The sequence below is a fragment of the Cyprinus carpio genome, chromosome B9 (assembly GCF_018340385.1).
Source record: "Cyprinus carpio isolate SPL01 chromosome B9, ASM1834038v1, whole genome shotgun sequence".
In the NCBI taxonomy this organism is placed as follows: domain Eukaryota; kingdom Metazoa; phylum Chordata; class Actinopteri; order Cypriniformes; family Cyprinidae; genus Cyprinus; species Cyprinus carpio.
In genome coordinates, this window is record NC_056605.1 from 7,154,042 (window position 1) to 7,174,535 (window position 20,494).

Below are 20,494 nucleotides of genomic sequence, written 5' to 3' on the forward strand. Positions count from 1 at the left end.
ATTCCGGCTTGTTGTGTGCAGAGTCAAGTGGCTTATTTTGGGCTTGTTTGTCGAACCCGGTTGCTCTTGTTTGTAGTGAGATCTGGCAGCGCTCGCTTCAGCTACAGTGAAAACAGAGAGACTTGCCAAAATGTGTGTTTTTTCATATAGATTTAAAACTTTTTTGTATGTAAAGGCACACTTTTGTATATATTAAATATAGATAATAATTAAATGTTTACAGGTAATTTTACCTCTAAAACATTCAGAACAAAAAATCTTGAAATAAAAAAATAAAAACAATGCATTTCATTAAATTACTAAAATTGCATAGCCTACATAAATTTGTTTTCATAGCTTTCATAGCATAGTTTTGACCCATTAATAAACTGATCAAATTAATTACCAACAGCTTAAATGATTATCAAAACCACTAGTCAAGTTATCACTGCAATCCTGTCAAATTCAAGTTATGTTTTAATAATCTTTAAAGAAGTACACTTATTTTCACACGTTGACTAACATAGTAAAGCACATATAAAGTACTTGATTATAAAAACCTTTAAAAATATACAAACATACAAGTTTCAAAAGAAAGAAATAGCATTAAAATATATTTTAGTTTATCATAGATGCGTGTCATTTATATTTGGTAGTACACTTCAACCATATTCCATATTCAAGCTGTTGACAAACATTTAACTATAATTGCTTTCATCACTTTCAGTGCTTGTAAAGTGTAGTTATTTCACCCATAAATAACCAAACTGTGCATTTCAGTATCTTCCAGTAGAGAAATGACAACCATATTCATCTGCAGCATGAACATGGCCAATATAATGTAGCGGTTGAACTCTAGCTTGGACCACAAACCCTCTGAAACCCTGTGACCCTGAACACCATTGTGCATTGGACAAAAGCTCTTGTTTGGCATTGACATTCCATACATATGTATCATTCCCGTTTCCACAAGATGCCTGTGAGTGAAGAATCATGAATCAATACTAACGACAGGCAAGATTCTTCAGCTCATTATGCTCTAATTCGTATTCTCTTCGTAATTAGCTCTTGTTTTGTATATTCCCCGTCTCAGATGACCTTGATTAACAGCGACTGATTGACTGGTTTGTTTTCTCAATGACCACTCACTAGGCCCATCATACCCAGCATTTATTCTTTCAATAGACACTCATAATAGGGCTACTTGTAGGCCAAACGCACGTCGGTCCGCAGAGACTCCAAAACCGTTTGTTCGGAGGAAACGGGGCGGCATTCACGATCATTAGCTGTCTGTAAAGAAGCCGGGGAGGGTGTGGGGGGTCTGCTGGACTGCTTTGAAAATGTGTTTTAATGATGGTCCCCTCCTCCCCCTCTCCTGCTGACTGTATAGCAGCGTTTCACTGTCTGTCAGCCGCTTCCCCTCCCCGCGCCTGACCGTCCTGACCAGTGTAATTGTTACCTTGTGCTCTGCCTCCTCTGTACACAATGACTCCGTGTCGTTAGAGATGAGAAAATTATGTGCGAACAACTGACAAGGTGTAATTGCTGGACCAGTTTAAGCTGTGCCACAAAGTTTCTGTGAAAGTGGTATTTTTAACTTTGCAGAATGTAGCGGCATGTCTGTGGTAACTCGGTGTGCTATTCACGCTTATTGAAGAGTCACAGAGAATTCTTCTGTTTCTTAATCATTATGGCCCCAGGGTTTTTTTTTTTTTTCTCCATATTTTCTGGAAAGATAAATGTCAGATTTGTCTTGTTTTGTATTGAGATGTGCTGCTTTTGTCACTTACCAATAGGGATAGTTCACCAAAAAATGAATATTCTTTCATTATTTATTTACCCTCATGACATTCCAAAGCAATCATTTTTCTGTGAAACACAAAAGGAGGAACCTTGAAGAATCTTCAAGCATCTCTTGTACCATACAATTTATAGTATGTCAATGTGCAATACAAGGGAACAGACTGAATGTACAGTTCGTTTTGAATTATACAATTTAAAGTTTTAAAATTTGGAGTTTTCAATTTCTTCATCTGAAATTGGTACATCTGTAGTGTTATAATCTGAATATTTACAGCTAATTTTAACTCTAAAAAAACAAACAAAAGAAAAATGCTGGTGTCTTTAAATGGAAATCTATAAAAACACTATAAAACCTATATGTATGTATGTATATATATATATATATATATATATATATATATATATATATATATATATATATATATATATATATATATATATATATATATATATATATATATATATATATATATATATATATATACTGTATGCCACAAATACATTTAATTAAATTAATAAAAAATCAAATTTAGAAAACTTAGAATTTTCAGACTGTTCCTCACATAAAGCTATCTAATGAATATTTGAAATATACTGCATGTGTTGTTTGGACTAATGTTATGGTCCTTTTTGAACAGTTTTAGCACTGTGGTCACTATAATCACTAGATCTCATGTTAAATAAATCCAGGCCTTGAAGCTGACTTCAAATGGCAAAGGAAGAGCAGACATTTATCCATACTTAATATTCTGATCATATACCACACAAATGATCACAGCATGAAATGATCAGATTTTTAGATTACTGTAAAGCAAATGTCTTTATTTTGACTGCATATTTTCGGCTTAGACCACAGGACATTTGTTTTTTTTTTCAGTAGCATCTTCAGTTTTTTTGTTAGGATTTGATGCATTGGCTATTCGCAAACGCCCGAGGGTGAGCAGTGAAAAGCCATGTGCCCATCCAACCCGACTTCCTGGCACAGTTGTGCATGTGGTGACTTTGCCACAAAATGCCCCGCAGGTCTCATGTTCTTTCTAGAGAAATGATGAATCTCACCACAGTGGCCAAAGCCTGACGCATTCATGACCAGAAGAGAGACTGAACCTAGATTCTTTTAAATCCAGTACTTGATGTGATTTAAAGAGAAAAAGAGAATCAGAAGTTTCAGTTAATAGAGTTAATAAAGTTAATAGAGATTAAACACACACTGTAACACTCGGCCTAGAAGTAGCTTATTGCTATTATAAAATGACAGCAACAGACTCTAAATTACAAATACTTACATTTATTAATATTAGTAATCAAAATGAACTGTTCTTCCGCCAGGTAATGTAGTTCATTAGTCTAACTGTAGTCCGTTTACAGTGCTGCTTGGTAACTGTAAACTCAGTAAACTCATTATTCAGAATATGTGCTCACAAAAGTGTTTATCTACATTTAGCAGTGAGTTTGAACACTCATCTAATCAAAATAACATCATTTACTCTGCTGACACTTTTCATATAAACTAACACTCAATCACACTTTGTCTGCCACTGTAATTGTGGATTGAAAAACTACTTTGTACTGTGGGAACTATAAAAATGTTTTAAAAGCAGTTGTTTTAATGACAGTAGACATTCCTGGCAAACGTAGCACTAGGGATCCTACATCTTAGCGTAGCGTATCAGTTCGAGCTTATTTCTGTAAAGACAAACAAAAAATCAAGTATTCATGTCATTTGTTAAATCATTAAACATGTCACTTTTTTCTTTTTAAAGTTTGTGTTTTCTGAGGCACTAGCAGTACCAATAATCGAAAGAATAGTGACTTTGTTTTGCCACCAAAATGTTGTTTTGAAAATAATATAGCTCGCTCTCATCACCAATAAAAACAGGGTTGAATGTGTTTACATGACTTTGCACATTATTAAACATAATCAGTTATGTCTGGCACAGACTGACAGTTCAAACAGAATAAAAGATGATGTGTTAAAATACTTGTTTGCCATTAGGTAAACAATTTGTAGGTTGATTCCTCTAAAAAGTATAAACGTTGTGGGGTTTTTGGATGATATCAAAACATTGTTCTGTTTGTTTGATCATCACGACCTGCTTGATGCAGCAAAACATCGACTCAACCGATGTCGTGACTTTTGGCATAGAACTATCTGTTATTATTTTAAGTGGTTGGCTGAATTTATTTATACTTTAGTAAATATTGTAAAAAATAAATATAAACTTTATTGCAGCAATTATGGTTGTGTCACGTTCTATCTTTATATTAAATAGTGTGATAATAGATAGTCATATGGGCCTATATTGGTGTTGTATCTGCCATCAAAAAATCATATTAATCAAACACTATTTTGTCAATTGTGTCAATTGATTCTAATGGCACATAAATGAAAGAAAGAATGACCAATACATCTTGGCCTGAGGGCAAGTAAAATGTCAGGAAATGTTTAATTTTGGGTGAGCTACTCCTTTAAAAGATATTTTCCAAGACATTTTGAAATAGACCTCAAAGAAATTGCACAGAAGCGTTCAGATTTGAAGCAAGCTACCACAGAAAGGCATCAGGTGTCCTTTCCAAATCTGTGATAAAAGCTATTTCTTCCATGTACAGTAAATTAGAGTTTTAGTTTCTGTGGCATCACCCTAACCTCAACTAAAGTGAAATTTTATACAGGTACTTCTCTATATTAGTATATACTTTTGTTCTTATTGGCTGTAATTGTGTCATGCAGGGGTTTCACTCTCAGACTTGCTTATTGCTACTAGTTTGATCCAGAAAAAAAACATACACACACCCTTACTTACCTTCAATAAATACATAATGAAGAAGTGAACGTGTTTGTGGCCTTGAATTATACGACTTGTGGATAGTTGGAGGGGTTACTCAGTTCATTTGAAGCCCCACTGAAAGAACACATGTTGCTGAAAGCGTCTTTTTACAAGGTCAGTGCACCCTGCAAGAGAGGTGAAGTGTTTCTCCTCCAGCACTAACCCAGATGCACTTCAGAGTCATGCCATTCACTTAGAGGCCGATCAGCATTTAATAAATTATAACACAGTAAATGGAGGTATTTAATATTAAATCTTAAAATATGACCTTAAATTAGATTTAGCTGAATAAATAATTGGACGTTTCTTCAACTATATACTTTTATATCACAGAGGTTGGCAAAAAAATAGGATTTCAACTTGATTTCATTCAAATGATCATTCTTAAATTAAATCCACTTTAAAAAATAATTCTAAAAAAACAAAAACATGATGATGTAGACAAAAAGTGAAATAAACAGGCCGTTTCAATATTTATTGTGTAAAAAAATACTTAAAAATAAAACTGTCTAACAGTTGTGGGCAGCATTTCTACCACAAACAACAATTTAAAAAAAAAAATTAATTAAATAAAAAAGGTTAGCGTAGTTTACCAGGTGACCAGAAAAGAGCCTTAGATGACACATATGTGATGTAAAAAATAAAAAAATAATAAAAATAAAAAAAATAGGTTCAATCAAGGTAAATATTACTTGTAAATAGAATATTTTATTGTGTACCATTTTCAGTCAAGCTGTTACTTCAAATTATGCAAACAAAAAAGAAAAGAAAAAAGACAATATAATTGAAATATGAAATGCTAACTGTATAAATGATCCTTAGCAAGACAAAAGAGATAGCCATTTAAAATATCATTTCCACTACAGTGTTTTATGGAGAAGTTTATGGTGCGCTACAATTTAAATAAAGCTGAAATTTAATTGACATATTTCTTAAACTATATAAATAGTCAATAAATGTTTAAGTTGAAGTGCTAACATTACTGAAGCTAAAACTGAAAAAAATAAATAAGTAGAAATGAATAACAAATTTAAATAAATAGAAAATTATTTTCAAATAGAATTTTAAAAGACAAAAAAACAGAATTACACGCAACATTTACAAAACATTAAACTGAAATTAAAATTAAAATTGAAAAAAAAAAAAATATATATATATATTATTACTATGATAGTATATAGATATTATTAAAATAACACTGTACAAAAGTGCCCAAAAAGGAAATAAATATAATAAATAAAAAAAATGTCTTTAAAGACTTAGGTTAGTTTCCAGTATAGTTTTTTTAATTTCTGGGGTTTGCAGCGAACCTGCTTTCTCATACTGCACAGGCAAGCATGTGTGTGTGTGTGTGTGTGTGTGGTTCAAACACTGTAGACATGTACCAGAGAGCAAAGCACTGAGGCTGGATATCCTCACTCACAGGATGTCCGTCTGTTATATCACTCACTTTCTGAAGAATCGCTAGTGGTGTCCTCTCAGAAGAGAAGCAGCCATCATTGATTGAGCTTCTGTTGTGTGTGTGTGTGTGTGTGTGTGTGTGTGTGTGTGTGGTTACAGTGAGTCTTACTTTAATAGATCTCTGGTTTCACATTTAACCCGTGTGTGTGAGAGAGTGTGTGTCGGTGATGTTGAGAGAGGTGTGGGTGTACAGTGTACCGCAGTGGGGTTAGTCATGTATGTCTGGCACTGAGCCGTTCTCCCTCTTACAGTTTCACGAAGAAACAGTCTATTAATAGATCGCTTCTTATCCCACTTGGCAACAGGAAGGGAACTGAAGACAAGAAAAAGGAACTATACTGGCCAAAAAGACACAAACAAAAGAGGAACATTAAAGCATTAACCTTTTCATTTACTTGTGCAGAACAGACACCCAACAACTGTGCACTACCATTTACAATGAAAAAAATGTTTTTGAAAGAAGTCTTGTATGCTCAGCAAAGCTGTATTTATTTGATAACAAATACAGCAAATATTGAGTTATTAAAATTTAAAATAACTAAATATATCTATCTAAATATATTTTCAAATGTAATTTATTCCTGTGATGGCAAAGCTGCATTACTTCAGTCTTTAGAGTCACATGATCCTTCAGAAATCATTTTAATATGCTGATTTGTGGCTTTAAGAATTTTTTTTTATTTTTTTAATGTTGAAAACATTTTCCTGCGTATTATTTGTGCGGAAACTGTGATTTATTTATTTATATGTATTTATTTATTCAGCATTGTTTGATGATTAGAAAGTTAGAAAACATTTATTTGATTAATTCTTAATTTTTTTGATTAATTTAATGCATCCTTTCTAAATAAAAATATTAATTTCTTAAAAAATCCTTACTGACCCCAAACTATAGTAAAAAATAAAAATAAAAAATAGTACACTAAGCATTTCTGATATGGCAAGAGACATAGAAAAGGAAAAGCAGTCATCTTTGCATTTATGTGCATCCATATTCTTGGCATGCATTGTCTTACCAAAGTGACTTATAAGAAAAGTGGCTCTAAATTAAATTAAATCCATCTGGAGCGACATCATGAGTGAGTAGAATCCATATTCAACATAAAAACTAGCTTAAGTGGTTTCTTAAAGGGACAGTTCGGCCAGAAATGTACATGCTGTCATGAGTTACTCGCCAAAAAGCTGTATGACTCTTTCTGGAACACAAAAGAAGACACTGAGCAGAACAGATGCTGTTCTTTTCTTTAACGAAAGTAAATTGTGATCCTTTGAGGTTTGGACTTTAATACAACTTGGCTGTCTATTCAGTAGAAATGTAAAAAAGCAACAACAAAAAAAGTAATTGGTACTCTGTTCACAGAAGTCTGATATGTAGTTTTAACAAAATGATGTGTTTTGCATCATCGAGTGGAGGTTTACTGACAGATAAATGGCGATATCTGGGTGAAGGTAGAAAGGAGATAGAAAGAAAGAAGCTGCATTCAAGTCCATCTTTGAAGTTCATATTTCTGAGTTGTGAAGTCATTTTGACAGCATGTGCTTTCAAATAACTTTGGTGGAACCAAGATGCAAAAAGCAAGATATGCCTTTTCTGGTTAGACAGTTTTATTGTAAATCGAATTTTCATTTCTTTTTAACAAATTTTAACAATTTATTTTCACTGTCACAGGAGACTACATGGCTCTGCAAAATTGATTATCCTTAAGAAAGTTTCACTTAGGTTTAAAGATGGATAATCTCATACAGATACAAAATAGAAAAAAATACAGATGCTGTATCTATTACGTCTGACATGTTTTTTTTTTTTTTTTTTTTTTTTTTACTGACACAACTCAGAAACTCAGAACTTCAAGAAAATCCAGAGTTTTCCCATTATAATTATGACTACATAGTGATGTTCAAGTGCATTCAACCCATAAATATAATCTTTCCAACATGACTTGTGCACGTTATTCATTTACATATATTAGCAACATTGTAACAATAAAAAGCTGGTTGAAAATCTGCAAACCTATTCTTTAAATTACTAAAGCTTACTGTTAACTGAATAATATATATAAAAATAAAATGTGACGTGAAAAATGTAAAAATTAAAGGCTAAACCAAAAAAGGTAAATGCTATGTATATATATTAACAAAAATAATAAAAATAATACTAATCTCCAAGTTTCTTCCACCAGTCTATGGGTAACTCATGTATTATGGCCGAGAGCTGTTTATTAAACAGACTTGATGAATTGCAAAACATTTAGTGAACTAATCTGATTAATGTACCAATTAAATGGCATTTTTCCAACAGTTTTCACACCCCACCTACGCTGCAAGCGATTCAACATGGCATGAACCAAAACAAGTACACTCCCATTAAAATCAGCACACTTTACTACTCTCATTCTATACAGCTATGTTCATTCATTATAATAGGAACACTATAGGTTGCCATGTCACTCACATGCAACTCAACTTCTGGGGGGGGTTCAGACTTTGAATATCCATTAGACCCCAAAGAAGTGAGTTTTCTACTGTTTCACCAACAGTCAGACCTTGATTTATCGTCCATTTATCGTTAAATGTCACGCAGGTATATTTAGTAAAAGCAGAGCGAGTTTCAGTGTTTTGTAGCTGAGCTGAGGGGGTGTTTTAACAGCGACGTAGTGTCACTGAGTGCGCTGGTGGATGGATTCGCTGTTTAAGTTGACACAGCTGTGCACCAGGATGTCAGATCGAACCCTGCGTCTCTGTTTGTAATTCTCCCCTCAGAGAGCATATTTCCTCTGCTATAAATAGCCATCCTCCCATATATGCCTGTGGATTTGTGTTTGTTTTGTTTTTTCTTCATGTTCCTGCTATATTTGTAGATGAAAATGGACAGGAAGGAGCTTGACTGCTCGACAGGTCTATGGCCCTTGTTTATAGTTGGTTGGGGCTGGGATGATGTGAAATGACAGTGTAGCCAAGGCGACCGGCTGACAGGATGACCCTTGACATGTTTTTTTTGTTTTGTTTTTTTTTACTGACACAACTCAGAAACTCAGAACTTCAAGAAAATCCAGAGTTTTCCCATTATAATTATGACTACATAGTGATGTTTCAGTGCATTAACCCATAAATATAATCTTTCCAACATGACTTGTGCACGTTATTCATTTACATATATTAGCAACATTGTAACAATAAAAAGCTGGTTGAAAATCTGCAAACCTATTCTTTAAATTACTAAAGCTTACTGTTAACTGAATACATATATATAAAAATAAAATGTGACGTGAAAAATGTAAAAATTAAAGCTAAACCAAAAAAGGTAAATGCTATGTATATATATTAACAAAATAATAAAATAATACTAATCTCCATAGTTTCTTCCACCAGTCTATGGGTAACTCATGTATTATGGCCGAGAGCTGTTTATTAAACAGACTTGATGAATTGCAAAACATTTAGTGAATTAATCTGATTAATGTACCAATTAAATGGCATTTCAACAGTTTCACACCCCACCTACGCTGCAAGCGATTCAACATGGCATGACAAAACAAGTACACTCCCATTAAAATCAGCACACTTACTCTCAGTCTATACAGCTATGTTCATTCATTATAATAGGAGCACTATAGGTTGCCATGTCACTCACATGCAACTCAACTTCTGGGGGGGGTTCAGACTCTGAATATCCATTAGACCCCAAAGAAGTGAGGAGTTTTTCTACTGTTTCACCCAACAGTCAGACCTTGATTTATCGTCCATTTATCGTTAAATGTCACGCAGGTATATTTAGTAGAAGCAGAGTGAGTTTCAGTGTTTTGTAGCTGAGCTGAGGGGGTGTTTTAACAGCGACGTAGTGTCACTGAGTGCGCTGGTGGATGGATTCGCTGTTTAAGTTGACACAGCTGTGCACCAGGATGTCAGATCGAACCCTGCGTCTCTGTTTGTAATTCTCCCCTCAGAGAGCATATTTCCTCTGCTATAAATAGCCATCCTCCCATATATGCCTGTGGATTTGTGTTTGTTTTGTTTTTTCTTCCATGTTCCTGCTATATTTGTAGATGAATGGACAGGAAGGAGCTTGACTGCTCGCAGGTCTATGGCCCTTGTTTATAGTTGGTTGGGGCTGGGATGATGTGAAATGACAGTGTAGCCAAGGCGACCGGCTGACAGGATGACCCTCGGTGTTGGCCCCAGTCTCTCTCCGCCTGCCTTCCTCTCGTCCCGCCATGTCGAAGACCTCCGGCCCGTGCAGGGGCGAAACCACGTGCGCTGCCTTTGAAAACTGCATTGGGTTATCTGGAGTGTCACTTTCACAGGAGACTATCCGGCTCTGCAAAATTGATGATCTTGAGGAAAGTTTCGCTTAGAAGGATGGATGGATTATCTTACACTCTTCAAAATAAAGGTTCCGAAAGGAATTTTTCATAGTGATGCTGTAGAAGAATTGTTTTTGGTTCCCCAAAGAACCTTTCAGTGAACTGTTCTTAAAATAACCATTTACTTTTTATTGTGATGTTTCTTTAGAAAGAACCTTTTTTCACTATAAATATCCATTTTTTGAATGAAAGGATGTTAAAGGTCCTTCATGGAGTCAAAAATGCCAATAAAGAACCTTTATTTTTAAGAGTGAAGAAATACATGTTCCAAAGTGTATAAATAAGAGGTTAAAAATAGGTTTGTTTACAAATACAGGTTCCAAAAGAATTAGACAGAGGAATTATTTTGAGATCCTCTATGAAGCTTTCAGTGAAGTTACAGTTAGTGAACAGTTGCTAAAAGAACCATTTTTTTTCCTGTGTGAAGAACATTTTGTCAGCTAAAAAACCCCACCTAACTTAGGCCCGGTTTACACTAGTGCGTTTTCATTTTAAAACTCATAACTTTTGCTACGGTTACGCCTAGTTTACACTACTCCGGCGTTTTTGACCCTCAAAAACGGAGACTTTTGAAAATGCTGCAGACCCCGTTTTAGTTTGAAAACTCCAGGGTTGCGTTTCAGTGTAAACGGACCAAAACGGAGACTTTTGAAAACGATGGCATGGCTGCCCACATTCGCTCTGCGTATCCTTGACGACCGTGTAAACAATAACATCATGCACATTGTTGTACCCATAGATGTATAGGCAGATTCCCCATTCGATCGCTCGAAGCACATAGACTCGTCCGCGATCTAAATAATAGAGAGTCTACCTATTCATATCTTTGGCTGTACCTGTATGAATGGTCACGTGACATGTGTTTTAGGTTGTGTAGTGTAAACGGAGATCGTTTCTGAAACGCAGCGTGAACGCCTGTGTAGACAAGGATCGTTTTCATTCTAAAACCCCATTTAAAAAAAACGCACTAGTGTAAACGGGGCCTTACTCTACACTCCTAAAAATAAAAGTTCTTTATAGCAATTATGGTTCCATGAAGAACCTTTAACTCTTTCCTTAAAAGCAATTTTTAAGAAGTTGACAGCGAACGCCAGCATTTTTTGTTAATTTTATCACTTGCAAATTTCATGGCCACAAAAATAGTTTGTGTATGAATATCTGAACATACAATATGTGAAAAGAAAGAACAGAGCAGCTACTTTTAAACTAAACAAACTGTTTTTTTTAGCGTCATACATAAACGCTTGGATATTTTGTTCATAAAAAAGCTACATTTTGAAAAAAAGCTGAAAAAATTGCATTTTTGTCAAAGGCCCTGTTTACACTAGTGCGTTTTCGTTTTAAAACGGTGTATTAAATTAAAAACGATCTTCGTCTACACTGGCGTTTTCACTGTGTTTCAGAAACAATGTCCAACCATAGATGTGTATATGTAGATGCCTCATTAGCGACTGTTTCTATGGGTCATGATACGTAAGCCATCCGTCATTTTTGGAACGGTCTGCGAATCTTTGAGCACGTTGACTGTGTGCGTCTACAACGGCAATTTATACGCTTGTATATCTTCGAATACTTATAGATAATTATGGTGAATGACGATTTGAATGGCAGACCCGTCAACGTATCTGGAACGCTCAAATAGGGCATTTATACATATCTATGGGTACCACAATGAGCATGATGTTATTGTTTACACGGTCGTCAAGGATAGGCGGAGCGTTTTAAAAAGTCTACGTATTGGTCCGTTTACACTGAAAACGGAACCCCAGAGTTTTCAAACTAAAACGGGGTCTGCATCGTTTTCAAATACGGCAGAGTAGTTTAAATGACAGACGTAACTGTAGCAAAAGTTATGCATTTTAAAACAAAAACCCACTAGTGTAAACGTAGACTAAGACTAAGTACAGACCAGATTCAGAATGATGAACAAAACGTAGACTGTGTCCATCAATGCCCCCGAACCTTACAGAGTCCCATACCTCTTCATGGGTCTGACATTTAATTAAGTCATTTTAGGCAGTTTTGATTTATATACTGTTGAATGTTTGATGACCGTTTTAGCTTACATGTGCATAAGCAGTGATTCGATCATTTGTTTCTGCACCTTCTTTGCTTGTTTTTGGATCCAGAGATTCTGTACTATTTTAGAAGATGTCTAATAGCACCCCCTCCCCACCCCGCTAATGTATAACTGTGAAAACATGGATTGCAGGAAAATTCTGTCAATGGCAGGGAAAGAGTTAATATCCATGAAAACTTTACACTTCACAATAGGTTCTTTATAGGAGAAAACGGTTCTAAGTTAAAATATTAAATTAAAAATTTATATTTTAAAACTGTTCAGTGAAAAGTCCAAAATAGTTTTCTATAGCATCACTCTGAAAACCCATTTTGAATTCTTTATTTTTAAGAGTCTATAGAAGGTTTTGTGCAGTGGAAGGGTTTCATGGATGTTAATGGTTCTTCATGGAGCCTTTTTGCAAATAAAGATCTCGTGTTTGAGATCTTTTGCCTTTTCCTTTCGTGGCTTCCGTGAGTTCACGCTTGCCAAGGGGACAGTGGCACTGTGCAGGACAGGATCTTTTGAGTAATGGGCTTCCTTTCTTGTGTGCCTTTTGCCTTGTCTTTCCCCTCCCAAGCATGAAATTGGTGTTGAAGCACACTTGATCTTGGCAAGGCTTCCTGTTCCTTCCTCTGGCAGGGCAGACCCACACTGTGCACATGTCCCTGTGGACATCCAGAGCTGATATCGAGTTTCAAATTCTGTTTCCTTTACACTTATGTTAAGTCTCACATGCCCCCTCTTTGTTTGGTACATTATAACATTGTTTACATAGCTGGGATATAATTGGATGGTGTGTATGCAGGAACAGCTCATATTTAAGGTTATAATTTAGCTTACTTGACTAGCTAGTTGGACAGAGGATTACTTTATTGCCCTGTCTGTTTCATGTCACTCAGTCAGCTCTGGTACGAATATGTTCACAGGAAATGGCAAAAACGGAGAAATCTTTTCCATCTGACAGAGGAACGTGCCTTTGATTTGTCAGTGTCAATGAAATGTTCACACTACTTTTACACTTTTCACCAGACTTTGATTATTTTTCCAAACCTGAAGCTAACAAAGCACATGAATATTGGGTCAGGTAGTCCCAAATACCTCAATATTGGGCAATAAGGTTGAACTATTCTTAGTTCTGTGTTTTGGTTTTGAATGAATTGTAAGGCCAGAAAATTACTCATCCAAATAGTACTCTTCTCATAAGCGCAAAGCAGAAATGAACAATTGATGTCAACAGTGTTTGGTGTTAGCTTGTTGCTACGCTAACACAGTACAGACAAATATTGGGTCAAATACTCCCATATTCCCAAATACTAGTTAATTTTTATTATATATATATATATATATATTTATATATATATTCATATTTATGTAAGATTTATAATATATATAAATGTAAGTATTTATTACATATATTTCTTAAATATATACATTTATGTGTATGTATGTACATTTATATGTACAGATATAAATACAGTAGACACACAAACTTTATGTAAACACAAATCGATTTGACAGCCCTAAATATTAACAGCCCTAAATATTATAAATATATGTAATCAGCATTCTCTCTCTCTCTTCTCTCTCTCTCTCCTCTCTCTCTCTCTCTCTCTCTCTATATATATATATATATATATATATATATATATATATATATATATATATACATATATATTTTTTTACTGAGCATTCTGGCATTGAAGAATACTGTCTAGATATATAGCTACCTTCGATTGTAGCCCAAATAAGGTGTCTTATCTCTGGAACAATAAAACATGTACAGAGCTAATCTATTCATCACTACTAGTGATTTTGTGCTGTGTGCAAACGCTTAAATGGTTCCTGATTCTTGTTCTGCCTCTCTCTTTCTGCAGACGAGCGTGAAGGAAGGGCTGCTTCTGAAACAGACAAGCTCGTTCCAGCGTTGGAAAAAGCGTTATTTCAAATTGCGGGGACGGACGCTCTACTATGCCAAGGATGCCAAGGTGAGCTATTCTTTCATTATATCCTGATACTGATTCTGCACCCTCACTACACTGTAAAAAATTCAAACCTTTTCTTGCTGCCTTAAAACACTAAACCATTGCACTTCTTAATTTTATGTAATTACTGATAAAGAAAGTCCAGTTGTGTTCAAAAACATTTTTTATAATGATGCCAACATTTTTTACAGTGTAAAGTAAGCCCCTGTAAGCCCTACAGAGTGATCTAAGGTAAGGGGGTAAAAAAACCTGCTTGACCATGGTTCCTCTCAGGACCTGAGTTATTGGGCATGCCTGTGCTGAGAGGGGCTGAAGCGCTGCACATGGGCACCTGCATAGCACCTTCTGCCATGCCTATAACGTCACTATGTGTGTGTGTGTGTGTGGTTGCACTATGGCAGGCGGGTGGCGTTTTGACCCGCTGGCAGTATCGGGTCTCTCGTAGCCGTGTGTGCTGGAGGGTTCTTTCCGTCTGCTGGACCGGTGCCCGCCGTCAGCCGCCCGTTCTTGGCCCCAGTGGATCGGAGGAAGGCTTGGTGGCGATTCGGGTCAGCAACAGCAGCGACCCCCTTTTTATCTCTCTAGCCTTCATCAATGACATTGCTGACCGCCCATCACCCTGCTGGCATTGTTCGGGATGCCTGTTCTCCTCACTGGACAACCGAAGCGGCATCACGTCATTTCCGCGTCTGCTTGTCTGTTTAAGAATCTGAAGAGGAGAGTCCTGGAGACGTTCCTTGTATGTCATTGTCCGTGTCTGAGGGGAGATGTTTTACGAGCCTTGCATTGAGTGTGTTCGCCTCCATTCGTATGTTGCCCACCATATGGTTACGGATGGCATTCAGGGGTCCGTTGGGTCCGTGGTCTGTTCTGAATCAGGAGAGAAAGAATGGATTTAGTCTAAAAAAATCGGCAGTTCATAGCTATGCAGCTGCCATGACGCAAGCTAGCACTTCCTGCATAGCTCCTGAATGACATGGAGTGGCACTAGCGCATGGCGGCAGAGAGCTGGGTGTTACGACACAGACCTCACAGGCAGAAACGAGGGGCTGATCGCACTGCTGTGCTCAGACGAGGGGGTTTTGTTTGCATGGTCTGTGACAGACTCATGCTGTAGAGCGGCCAAGCCTACAGATCATAAATAGGATGTCACACTGTTTACACTGCCTGAGTATACAAGCATCATTTACTCAAATATCTGCCAATCACCACCCAAAACACTGGGCCTTCAGTGATTGAAACTGAAACTTGATGGAATGGTCTCAGGAAGCCTGGAAATACTTATTTTATTCTTCAAACGCGTATCTCTTTTTGGAGTTCATACATGAACCTGATTATACATAGGGCTGGGTGGTATGATGTATTGTGTAGCACAGGCATTTGTATACATATATACATATTTGAGGTCAATGACATGATGCTGTTTTTAATTTTTATTTTGGCCAGACAAAAAATGGTTTCATTAAAATAAGATGCAGAAGTATGCAGGACAAAAACTTAATGACTGTGTGAAAGTCAATATCCAATAATTTGATTTTGACTTTTTTTATGACAAAGTAAAAAATGTCATAACTTTACCTTGAAATATTTTTATCAATCAAAATGACAGTATATTGTTATAAATATCATTTCTAAAAGTCAGTTTTTAGCAGGAAATTAAAACATTTATTCAGCAAGGATGCATTAAATTGATCAAAAGTGACAGTAAGTAAAAATGTTTATATTTTATATAAAAGATTTATATTTCCAATAAATTATTCTTTTTAACTTTCTATTCATCCAAGAATCCTGGAAATATGCATCACTGTTTCTGATATTAAGAAGCATAACTGGTTAATGTCAACATTAGCTGTGTTTCCATGCAAAGATGTGAATTTAACTTATGCGCAAAACTGAAACATAAATCGCCGTTTACATCCAACGAGTCAAAAATAACAAAATCGTCACTTCCTGATAAACTGGCAATAAATATCACTAAGAAAACTAGAAGAAGCCACTGAATATAATAATTTTCATATATGATAAAGTCACATGACTTTTTCAATGGCCATGAAGGAATTTATTCAGTGAATGTGTTTCCTTCGTAGTTTATGCACATTTTTCTTATCGGATAAAAAGTTTATCCTACTCAAATGTGCTAGTTTTTTATGTGGATTTTTCAAATTGTTATGCATCTTGGTGTTTCCATCCAGCATTTTTTATGCAATATTCCAAAACGCTCATAAAAATAAGTAAATGGAATCAGCATATCAGAACGATTTCTGAAGGATCATGTGACACTGAAGACTGGAGTAATGATGCTGAAAATTCAGCTTTGCATCATAGCAATACATTATATTTTAAAACACATGATATACATAATTTCCGTCTCATAAATGACTCGTAATAATATAATATGTAATAATATGTGTGCGCATACTCCCCAGCCCTAATTATCACTGCAGAAAATGACATTGTTACTTCCTTGACAAATGTTTAGTCCACAGTAGTTTCTAACATCTAGTTTTCACTGCTATTATTATTATCTCAGCCCTTCAGTTCCTGCTTTCTGTGCTGATGGAGGAGGTCATAACACATCCAGCTGTCTGCCATCCATCTTAAACTCATATAGCACACAAGCATGGTAGTGTATAGGACAAGCAGTAGCTCAATAAGCTCATTTCCGTGTCATTTCAGTAGAACAGTATTCAGCATCACTGTGCATAAGATTTTTGTTTAAGAGCGTAAGCTAAATCTGTTGCGTTACTGTGATCGTCAGTGTTTACTCTTCTCCCTCTGTTTCTCCTCCTGTCCACAGTCTCTTATTTTTGATGAGGTGGATCTTTCAGATGCCAGTGTTGCCGAATCAAGCACAAAGAATGTTAACAACAGTTTCACGGTAAGCGGCCATTTCCATGCTTTTTGTCAACACAGGTTAATATCCACAATATACCACAAATAGACAGCACATTAGATGTGTAATATTGACTATTAGACTGCCGGATACTACAGGATGCTGTTCGTCCATTCACTAATTACATTACTTTCCCCCACTGTCATAACTATTTAGTTCTGTTGGATAATGACCCTACAATTATAAACTGAAAGCTGAGATTTCACTTATCACGTGAATAGAGTAAGAAGACATGACTGACAAGATGATGGTGGAGAATTTGGTGTCAAAGCGAACTGCAAAAGTGCATATTTGGCAATATTTCTATGATTTATATGTCACTTTATTTTGTTTGTTTTTTGTTGTTGTGTTTTTAATTAAAAATCAAAATCCCGGCTTGTACTGTAGTATTGGCTTGAAACAGGATTGCAAGATTTTTATAACTCAAGCTTCAGTTACACTTTATTTTGATAGACATACTACTAACTATAAGTAACTTTGCAACTACATGTCAACTAATTCTCATTAATTTGCAGCTACATGTCTATTGATACATGTCAGAGTAGACTGTTAGGGTGGGGGTTGGTAGAATAAGTTTACATATACTAATGTATTTTGTATGTTGTGGATCTTATCTTATCTTATCTTATCTTATCTTATCTTATCTTATCTTATCTTATCTTATCTTATCTTATCTTATCTTATCTTATCTTATCTTATCTTATCTTAAAGTCGCTGGGGTATATTTGTAGCAATAGCCAAAAATACATTGTATGGGTCAAAATGATTGATTTTTCTTTTATGCCAAAAATCATTAGGACATTAAGTAAATATCGTGTTCCATGAAGATATTTTGTAAATTTCCTACTTTAAATATATAAAAACTTTATTATTGTTTAGTAATATGCATTGCTAAGAACTTCAATTGGACAACTTTAAAGGCATTTTTCTCAATATTTAGATTTTTTTGCACCCTCAGATTCCAGATTTTTTAATAGCGGTATCTCAGACAAATATTGTGCTATCATAACAAACCACACATCAATGGAAAGCGTATTTATTCAGCTTTCTTGTGAAGTTGACCCTTATGATTGGTTTTGTGGTCCAGGGTTACATATATTATATTATATTATATTATATTATATTATATTATATTATATTATATTATATTATATTGTATTGTATTGCATTGCATTGCATTGCATTGCATTGCATTGCATTGCATTATATTATATTATATTATATTATATTATATTATATTATATTATATTATATTATATTATATTATATTATATTATATTATATTATCAGGTCATATCTCTGTTATCCTTTACCATTTTAGAACAGATAAAAATGAAAATGTAAATATCCAAATCTCTTAACAATTAACTGTGATGGCATGTTTCCCGAGTTATTAACATCATAAATCTAGCTAAACATTTTTAAATGTTAATTTTAAAAATGGAAGGTGCACATTTTGAACATTATACTTTGTGTTTTATTATATTGACATTAAATTACAAAAAGAAAACATTACCATTGCACACAAAAGTTTCTAATACTACATCTGAGGGAGTGACAGTAAATTTGGCATCTTTCACTCTTCTGACTGCTGTAAATTTTATTTTTATTTATTTTTTTTGTTTTTTTTACATGATTGTGCATGACAGGATTTTGCTATTGGAGCAAATTTTTTTTTATTTTTTTTACTATTTTCCATTCACCTCTATAGACGTACAACGACCTAAGCTTCAGAGAACCAGGAAACGTCCATTATTAGAAAATCATTGAAAGTTACTTATTTTCTGCACTGTGAAACATGCAAATGTTGCCTCAGGGTTGTGTTGTTGTGCTTTTCCATGGTATAACGTGTGTTTATGATTGCGAGCAAGTAAACAAGTGTCGTCAGCTGAGATCAAACGCGCCGAGGCGCAGGGACTGTGGTCGTGTCCTTCTAAAAACTGCAGGCCTGCTCCCCAGGCATGGCTATAAAAAGAAACAACGGCGGACTAAAACAGCTCAGAGGAGAGCGAGGGGTTATTCTTAGCAGCAGAGATTTTAGTGCTCCACTGAGCATGTTTTGGATGATTTGATCGCTGGCATATTGTTTAACAGTGGGCCGGTGGACGCGTGTGTAACACACATGCTCTGATGCTACGCTCCGCCTGCTCCAGCAAATGCTTTTTCCCCTCAGAAAAAAGAAATCACCCACTGCCAAGAAAACCAACAGATGCTCATTATACTTATATATTATTGAGAGGCCCATATAGATGCTTTTTTAGCAATAAAGTGTGTGTTCTTTTTCTTCAGAACAAGCATAGCGATCTGCAGATTTCAGAAATACATTACACTCTTCTGAGCAAGCCAAACCCACTCAAAACCCATTTGAAAACATTGTTTGTGTGATCCCACTGACACTCTCGTGCAGAAATGACACACTTCACTTTGAGGGAATTTGCTCTGTGCTGGTTAATGGTCCTCCTGAGGCTCTTGAAGGTTTGCTCACAGGAGAATTATATTGCTCAGAGGTTGCTCTTTTATGACACAGGAGACTTAATTGAGTTCTCTGTAATGTTTTACTGAAGTAGCAACAGATGTGTCTTGTACAATTCTGTAGTAGAAATAAAAATAGTCACAGATTTATATAAAGTAATAAAGCTATACAATTAAAATGGAAAGAACTGCTTGATTGTGTTTTATTATTATCCATTTTTCAAACTGTCCCAAAAAATAGTCCCAAATTATATATATATATTGTGATCAAAATCTGTAAATTAATTTGAATAGCATAGCTTGGATCATTTGGTCTTGGAATAATTTGATGAGAAATGTTTGAGTTCGTATTGATGAGACTTTTGATTGCAGATTTCTTGTACAATATCTTGAGCACAAAGAAATTGTGAGAGACTTAAAACAGATTTCAGAATCTCATTTTCTGTATGTTTGCATGTCCAGAGTAAATTAGCTAGTAAATTTCACAAATAAATAAACTAAAAAAGGTGAAGTAGAAAGACTAAAACAATATTTTCTTGTAAAACATACTCCAAAAATCTGCATTTTTGCCACTGGAATTTATAACATTAAGAAATATATTTTTTTTATAGTGTAGTTTAAATGACCTTGCTAGTGTGAAAAAATTCTAGTAA

The 20,494-nt window shown here is 35.1% G+C and overlaps 1 protein-coding gene across 5 annotated transcripts in view; it reads left to right on the forward strand.

The window, feature by feature from the left end:
- The window catches only part of LOC109095693 (diacylglycerol kinase eta-like), a 77,220-nt gene that overhangs the window by 10,100 nt on the left and 46,626 nt on the right, over positions 1–20,494 (forward strand). For 3 of the 5 annotated variants that reach the window (XM_042730810.1, XM_042730811.1, XM_042730808.1), the window contains 3 exons: positions 14,369–14,479; positions 14,878–15,024; positions 17,274–17,354. In XM_042730810.1, coding sequence (XP_042586744.1) covers positions 14,369–14,479; positions 14,878–15,024; positions 17,274–17,354 — 339 coding nt within the window. The remainder of the gene's footprint in view (positions 1–14,368; positions 14,480–14,877; positions 15,025–17,273; positions 17,355–20,494) is intronic. The other 2 variants (XM_042730814.1, XM_042730812.1) reach the window with 1 other exon arrangement.